The sequence below is a fragment of the Trachurus trachurus genome (genome assembly GCF_905171665.1).
Source record: "Trachurus trachurus genome assembly, chromosome: 4".
Lineage (NCBI taxonomy): Eukaryota > Metazoa > Chordata > Actinopteri > Carangiformes > Carangidae > Trachurus > Trachurus trachurus.
This window is the reverse complement of record NC_139898.1, coordinates 17,178,166-17,187,003: the sequence shown is the minus strand read 5'-3', so window position 1 is coordinate 17,187,003 and position 8,838 is coordinate 17,178,166. Positions and strand designations below refer to the sequence as shown.

Below are 8,838 nucleotides of genomic sequence, written 5' to 3'. Positions count from 1 at the left end.
TTTGGCCAAGAGTTTTTTTTTTGTCTTGTTTTTTTCCCCAGACAATCCAGTTGCCATTCTCTATTATGAACAAGCTCCAGAATTGTAGAGACAAGCCTATAACCTGCCAACTGGTGTTGAGGCGTGAGAGAAACAACTTTTGCAGTTTTGATTAATTTTGTGTTCGATATTTTTCCAGTAGAGAATTTCTGTCCATGTCCTCATGACAATGCAACATTTCAATATGAGCTACTCACATGGTCAAACCACACAGCAGCAGCTCCTTCCCTTTACACGTTGAAGCTGCATGTATAGGCTAAACCTTTCGTGGAGGAAGGTGGAGGGGGAGAGAGATGGAGTGTTCGCCATTTTGTTTGGAAAATAATGTCACAAATTTTCTGCGGGATGTCGATAAAACAAGGAAGTATATATATAGACTTGTTTTGATGGTTCTGATGGGTATATATCAAAGGTTTCATGCTCCACACTTCTGTCGTACCCTGTGTGAAGAGAGAGAACATGTTTGTGGATGACAATACAGTAACAAAACAGGAAAAAAAAACAAAAAAAAAACATGTTGCCCTCTTGGCTGAAGTTAAACAAATAGGCTTAAATTAAAAACAATAATCACAACAATATTCAAACTACTAATTAAAAAAATGTACAACTTTGTCTCTGCTTGATCCTTGTATTGTAGGTACAGAATGAGGAAGACTCTGAAACAACACTGTCCTCAGTACAACTCTATCCTTCTGAATACAGGTTTAAGGGAAACTATTATGTTTGTTAACTGGACAATAAAATTCAATCTGTTGATCCTAATATAAAAAATGACCTGTGGCTTCATTTCCACTTTAACGCTGAAGTTCGGACCAATAGAGTTCCAGCTTCTTTTATCCCGTATGGCCAAGAATGACTGTGTACATTGTCTATACAGTTTTACATCAGTACAGCATCAGTTGTGTTGACTGTTATCATCTGCATTTCAGTCTCATGACCTTTATCAGTGTGATAAAACAGACAGCTACATAGACTCTATATCCTTGTGCCAGCCAGCTTCAAACAAGTCATACTGTACGTGCCTCATTAACACTCTAGTGTGCGCTCAGGAGGATGTTATTTATGGTTGCTGTTTTCTGCAGTCAATGAAAATGTCAATCATACCATCCAGCATGCTTTGCTTTGGACCCAATGGGCAAAGTTTACAGTATAACAAAGTCTTACATCAGCTTCTGTACTCCCACAAGGACATGCTGTGTCTTAAATCAACTACAAACTCGTGCTGTGCACTAAAATGACTCTTAAAAAAACAGCAGAAGTTCGTTTTGAATTCTAGTATAGATCCCAAACTTTCCCAAAGTACTGCATCAAAAATGTCCAAATGGATTTTGAGGAAATTTGTGAAATGATGCAACACTAGCCTAAGGTTAAATATTTTACTAGTACAACCTAGAAAGGAATATGTAGCCTAATCCTTCAACACAATGTGAAAGATTTTTTAAAGAAACCTTTGCTCATAGTACTATAGCTATTTACTATAAGATACAAGCAGATAAGATACAAGCAGAATACCTCAGTCAAAGCGTTATCCATAAACCAAGTAAACATATGAACATTGTTGCTGTGCAAATTTACATCTCCTAATGAGATGGTTCAATTTTGGAGATGGCCACTCAGAGACCATCTTCCACATTTAGACACGATCTGTATGCATCTAAACATGAGGAGGAATATTTATTTGCATGGTTTTGTTTTTAATTTTAACTAATGCTTTTATCTTCTTTTTTCTTTTACAATCACAGCTAAAATGTGGTGAATGCGGTATTTCTAATCATTTTCAAATGTTATTTGATTTCTGGAAATCATCTTGCGACCCCACTCTCGGTGCCTCACGACCCTTGGAAACCCCTGCTCTACACTACATGGACATGACCTTGTATGATCAGACAGGAGGAGCACACTGAAGTAGAAGCTAGTCTAAACGCTGAAAAGCCAGTTCATCCAGTGGCCGAGCGTAAGTGTGAAAAGGTGTGCCATAGCCTACATTTCCAACCTGTGACTGACTGCCCATCTGCTCCAATTCACACCCTGAACAAACAACCACAAATCCTTCACCTCCACATACAACAGCCCTCTGCAACAACGCTCTTTATCAGATGAGGAGGCCATTGCACTAATGCAAATCACTTAATCTAATATACAACAGATGCATCTAATTGTCCTGTTATTGTACAAATATTATAATATCACACTGTACAACCACGTATTATATTCAATAATCAGATTCAGATTCTGACCTTATTCTGATCTCTGTCCTGAAATATATGTATTAAAAAAAAACACTACAGTGTTAAATAACTATTTAGGTGGAGATTTAATGGACAATGTAGTGGATCTATTTCAGAGGACAGAGCCATCTTGTGGCCAATATAAGAAATAGAGCGGTACAGAATATTACCCACCTGCAAAGCATGGTCCTTCTCATAACCCTTGATCCACAATCACTGACTTTGGCCTGAAAATAATAAGAAGAAAAAAAGATAGCATTACAAGAAGTTGGATTGACGACAGTGTGTCAAAACTGATTAATGTCTCTAACTATTTAAAACTGGTCTAATGTGAATTCATGACAGAGGACCGGCGGCTACCTCTCAGACTTTTTAATTGGCTCCTGTGGGAGTGACTGCTGCTGCTGCTCCTGCTGTCTCTGCTCCTGCTCCATCCTGCACACACAGACACACACACAGAGTTATAGATGGTGAAGAAGTTGGCGAGTTTAGCTAAAGTCCCTAACCACAGTTCACTTTAAGTACAATTCTTTATATGCATTATACATGTGCAAGTGATAAATGATAGATATAGCCTACTGTATCTTACCTTTCCCGCCGGGCTTTAATCCTCTCCTCATCAAATCTGAAAATGAATAAGAGCGTAATGTCCCCAGTTCACACAGTAAATCCTGCCGCATAAGGCTATTTCATTAAATTAGAGTGATAATCTCTTTTTTACATTTATTAAGACATACAGCAGAGTCTGTCTGTGCTGCCTGGAGGCTGGGCTTCACTCCTGCAGCTCATTTGCTCCATCTAGTGGTCAGAGATACTTACTGCACCACACACTCGGGGACATGGACGTGCTCCATGGGGACAATCTCTGCCAGTTCATCCAGACTGTGGACATACTGGATCTTATTCATGAACTTCACGCTGTAGATGGGGACGAGACAACACAACACAAAAAAAAAAAAAAAACAGTTACGGTGGTTAAGTTATTGCAGTCATGGCAACAGAGCAGTGTCTTTTGTGACACAACCTGGTTTTTCTCAGTGTAAAAAATTATAGCAGCTGAGAAGAAACAGACCATTACATGAAACTTCTTTACAAACATCGTTGCTATATATGACTTAGTATGTGTGGCGAGAACATTTGGTCATATGTAATATGTAATTAGTACCACAAAAAGCACTTGAACATAAGTTTCCTACTTTGAAGTATAATCACTCAATTGTAGTTTCTGTGTGCATCACCTGATGAAGGGCCTTGATATGGCCAGGACAGTGCGTATGAACCAGGTTGGATGAGCGATGACCAGAGACTTCAAGTTCTTCCTTAATCTGCCATCACAACACAGATGACAAGTCCGTACAGTAAGCAGGGAGTGGTGAGTATTTACACGTTTATAATGGACACACAATCTTTCTCACCTTCTGTCAATCATCTGGTAACATTTCTTGAGCCAGCTGATCCCAGGCATCTTATTCCGAGGAGTGGCTCCATTCATGTAAATGATCAGGTAATCTTCAGCCACAAGCATCTCCAGGCTGCTCACCACGTACCTGCAGAAGGGACGAAGCAGGTTTTCTCACAGTTACAAAAAGGGTATATCATTTGAAAGGACGTTACATAATCATAAGCCCATGACATGTAGAAGTGGAACATGCCTATGTGTATCCAAGCACTGTGTATTTCCAACAAGATCGTCCTATGTCAGCCCTTTCTGATCTGGGGGCTCATCAAGCCATTCATGTACGGTATCAAACAATGTGCTTAAATAATAAAAAGACAGCCATGTCAGACTCACAGGAAGAGGTTTTCCATGATGTAGTGATAGTCTGGACAGCTGCTGTCAGGCAGGTAACAGGCAGAGAACACAATGATGGCATTGAGACCTTCTCCATAATAACCTAATGTGAGAGAGAGTCAGCAGTTAGCTGAGGAGTGGTGCCTGACAGTGAAACGTGTAAAAGAGAATTTAAAAAAACATCAGAAAAGTTGAAGGCTTCAAGTTTTAGTCCGTTGAATACAATGAAGAAATCATCGACTTGACCTCTGCCCTTTCACTGACCTCCGTGTGTGATGACCCGCAGGTAAGGCCTGATGACCTGCATGTCAATACGATGCTCCTGTTCTCCAATGATCACCGTTCTCCAGAGGCGTCCGTTGTTGGCGCCCCCTTCGTCACCCACGTCTCCTGAACCGTCGGCAGGACCGGCTTTGGCCGAAGCCACTGGTGTGTCGTCTGAACAGAGACAAAACCAGACTGAGTGTGAATTACTTTTCAAAGAGGTTTGGATTGATTACATCGGTATTACTCTTAGATTCATATTGATTTAGGATTAGGACTTTAGGTTTTTGGTGACATTTTGAATTATGCTGAACAGACTTTTACAGTATTTACTTACTGTTTAGTTGTTCATAATTTTTTAGATTGTAATAGCAAAGCAGGTAGGTCTACTAGTTCTGCACTGAAAAGTGGGCTCATACATTTATTAAATGTTGTAACAATAAACATTAAACTATATTCATATATAGTTTCTTTCACGCTAGATAGTGTTTAAAAAAAGGGGGAAACAACTGATAGAGTAGACAGAGTGGACCTGGAAAATAAAAGGTATTTAAAGGTGCAAAAATGCTACTGATTCACTTCCACTACTGAAAACATATTCTTGGCGCTACCTTTGGAAATTGGTCAGTGTTATGTACTGTAATGGCTGAACAGTAAAAATTTAAGTGCATGTATTTTAATCCCTGACCTTCCCACTCCAGTTCATTGCCGTTGGTGATGAACTCCAGCGAGTCCGTCTCATCTGGAGTGTCGATGTCATCAACATTGATGTCCAGGTCATCTGGTGTGTCCAGGAAGTCGTCCGACAGCAGAGAGCCCTCACTCTGATCTAGTGAGAGGTTCATCTCCGGGGCGAGCAAGGTACGGCGTTTACGGTGGGATGACGACACGCCGCCGCTGCCGCCGCCGCCGCCGCCGCCGCCTCCTCCTCCGGGTGGGCTCACATTCAGGGAGTTAGGGGGGGCTACGAGAGGAGAGGACAGGCTGTAAGTGAAACCATGAAGCATGACCTCCAATCAGTGATCAGTCATCCAGTGGCTGGAGTTACTCACATGCTCTGTCGTCTGAGAGACCACAGGAGGGATCCATGTCTCCGTACTCAGGTAGTGGTCTGGAGGGAAACATCCACACATCATCATTGTCTAATATTTAATATCATCAAAGTCAGGGTTCAGCAAAACAATCATGACTCTGCCCATTGGCCCACTTACTCAGGCCTAGAATAAAACCAACCTTAGCTTTTGACTAATATAATTTATCCTGTTCTCCTCCATGCAATAAGTCTATATTAAGTATACCCTCAGAATAAAATGCAACATAGTGTTTAGGATGGTGTTCACGGGGCCAGTCAGGGCATGGGTGTTGTCACTGATCTGGATAAGCACTGAAAAGATCAGTAAGCAGAAAGAGGATAGAGATGGTAATTAACGTGTCTCTGGGGAGAGATGAAGATTACATGGCTGCTGGGCAGGGTGTGAGGCAGAGCAGAGAGAGGGAGGGGAGGTGAAATTAGAGGGGAAAAGGAGAAATAAAAGACAAAGAACGAGTGGAGGAGAGGGAAGAAGAACTCTTCTGTGTCCCCCTGCATACAAAGTTGTGCAGTTGTTTCAAGCTGCAGCTTGTTTACTATAGGTCAACATCTTTCTCTGCATTCACTCCTGTGTGTGTGTGTGTGTGTGTGTGTGTGTGTGTGTGTGTGTGTGTGTGTGTGTGTGTGTGTGTGTGTGTGTGTTTGTGCTGACACTGTTTGATTGTAAGGAAGCAACCTACGCACATAATGACAGATGCAGATGTGCTTACACATGCATGTGTAGTTGTGTGTCCATCAGCAACAACACAGAGTTGGAGTTGTACAGCTAAATGGACAAAAAAAAAAAAAAGAAAGAAAAGAAGAAGCAAGGGATGCAGAGAGCGACAGCGCAGTGTTTTTCAGCAGAGGCGGTTTTAGCTGCATTCCTATGAAAGCCAACTGCTTCATCCACCCATCTGCAGGAGGACAGTGTGTGACAGTGTGTGCCCCATCCTGAGCCAACAACACTGGCTTTAGCCCAGAGAAAGAGGCACGAGTGATCGGTCTGAATATATTCCCTGGGGACCCCTGCAGTGATTTATAGTCCGCCGCTTCCTTTGTCAGATACGAAGCCTTTCATATAAACATAACAGACTGATGTGGATTTCGTCTTCTAACAAAAGCCAGAAAATCTCTTTTGTTCCTGTTTATGGCTGCATTGTCCTTCGTCAACAAACATCAATATCAGGATGAGCCGATGATGCTTACCTTCCGGAGGGGCTGCTTTTGTCAAAGCCGATTCAACTGAGCTTTTAAACCTTCACACTACTTTATATTTGATTTGCTTACTCATTCCCTGTCCTCTCAGCTGGTAGGAGACAGTCCAGAGCAGAGCATCTCTCTGCGTCTGTCTTAATAATCCATTTGCTGCTATAGCTGCTCCTCCGCCTCTTGTCTGTCTTTAACCAAAACCTGCCACCATTTTCCTGGCGCTGGTGACTGCTGTTGCGTCACATGACGTAGCCTGAGACCATTTACTGACAGACGCTGCACCTGCTCCCTGGCTTCCTGCCTCCCCATCTGACAGAGGAGGGAGGGGGAGGAAGGAGGAGTGAGAGGGAGGAGGAAGGAGGAGGGAGGCCAGCACTAACTATCATCACACTTCTCCTGTGCTCTTTCCCTGCCCCAACAGGCTCTGCATTTAAACCTCTGAACATCAGATTCTTCTCTCATATTTTCTAAATCCTGAATCCATGAATTGCTATTGTACACTTTTTCCTCTCCTACTGTTGCAGATCATTGATTATCTGGCTTATTTCTGACCCTCTCACTGTGAACATGAAGTCAAATGTCACACTGTGCTCAGACCATGTTGTGCAAATCATTTGATATTATAGACAACAGTAATACAAGCTTTAGCTATAATTAACATGAATGGCTCCGGTGATGCAGGTCAGTGAAGTTTTAAAAATCAATATTGTGAAAATAACAGTAACATAAATATCACAGCTTCTCCAATAAGCTGAACTGAAATGATATGATGCTTATGATGCTAGCTTATTAATTTATAACTTATAAATTGTATAATGAATCATAAATAATGAGATATTCACCCACAAATTGATACAAACTCTCACTCACCCTGATGTGAATTTTACTATATAGCTTCAAATATAATTCAAAAGACAGAATAGGAAATCAAAGGATCCCACCTTGGGAAGTCCTCATCCTGCCACTCGTCTTTCACTTCCATGTTCTCCATTCGTAGAGTTGCCTCTGTGGTGCCCATCCCTCGGAGACAAGAGCAGGGGCCTGCAGGTGTGACGAGAAATAATGAACAACTTTCACAACAACAGATGAAAACGGTCAGATAGCTTGAGGGTACTGACTTTACAGTGAGCTTAATGGCTGCAGTGCTGGGACATGTGGCTGACTCCAACGGCAAAAGGGAACAGTCGGCATTGTAGGAGGATTTTTATCCATATAATTTACTCTCTTTCATTCCAGTTTTGGGGTTGCCACCACGGCTGGTCACATGGGTTTTATCCCACTGCCCACAGGAGCACATGTGAGAGGCATGTGACTGACTTGGACAGAGCCCATTTTCTGAGCTCTGCTCCCTGCAAAGTTAAAAAATTATGTACAAATTTGCTCCTGAGTGGAATTCGAGAGGCCAGTGTGGAGGACGACTTTAAGGCTTAATCTTCTCTCACTGCTCCTTAATCCCAGCTCACTGATGTGACTGCTGCCTTTTTGATCTCTAGTCACACTCAGGCTTTATGTCAACAATAGTATTAAAAGGAAAAACCTCACTTCAGACCTGATAAAGCAGGATCTACATAGTGATACTTTGAACAATACAGTGACTGGCTTCATAATGAACAGTGTTACTAAACTTAATGCTGAAACCCAGAGTATAGATTAATATCAGCAGCACATGTCTGTTCTAGCTGGTGACACCACAACTATTCAACTGGAACTAACACCTTGTTGTATCCTATTCTGCATAATAGATTTCTATGATATAATTACTAGAAGGAGTGTTGTGGTTTTGGCAGCGACGCTGGTAGCTGCAAACTGGATGGTGGCCATGCCTCACATAGAGGAAATCATTCATTTCCACAGTCTTTAATTATACACAAGGAACAAAGCAAATTTATGAGATGGCAGCATGTTTTTGAATCCACTATGATTCGAGACACTCTGGTTGGTGGCAGGTCGAATCATCTGTCATTTCATCTGTCACCCATAAGAGAAAGTGGTTGTAAATGCATGGTGCACAATGAAATGAGACTAAATCATTATTAATTGTTTCTTAAATATTAGACGTTTTTTGTTCATACTGTGCATTTTGATGACTGGAAAAATCATGTTCATCAGTCACTGTATGTGAAAATTTTCAATTAACAATTTTTAGATTTCGACAAAATTGCTGTGTGGACAAACTAACCTTTGCCTTGAGAAAACAACATGGATTCTATGTTGAGCACTTGCCGATAAGGAGG

General features: G+C 41.5%; 1 protein-coding gene across 1 annotated transcript; it reads right to left on the bottom strand.

Moving 5' to 3' along the window:
* Positions 1–393: 393 nt before the first annotated feature.
* atcaya (ATCAY kinesin light chain interacting caytaxin a) lies at positions 394–7,622 on the bottom strand (the record flags this gene model as incomplete). Its single annotated transcript, XM_083969429.1, has 12 exons — positions 394–479; positions 2,442–2,494; positions 2,628–2,702; positions 2,857–2,892; positions 3,087–3,185; positions 3,506–3,592; positions 3,683–3,814; positions 4,060–4,162; positions 4,324–4,497; positions 5,012–5,287; positions 5,376–5,434; positions 7,546–7,622. 11 exons carry the CDS (start codon positions 7,620–7,622, stop codon positions 2,461–2,463), a joined length of 1,152 nt encoding a protein of 383 aa, XP_083825555.1. The 3' UTR covers positions 394–479; positions 2,442–2,460.
* Between the last annotated feature and the right edge of the window lie 1,216 nt (positions 7,623–8,838).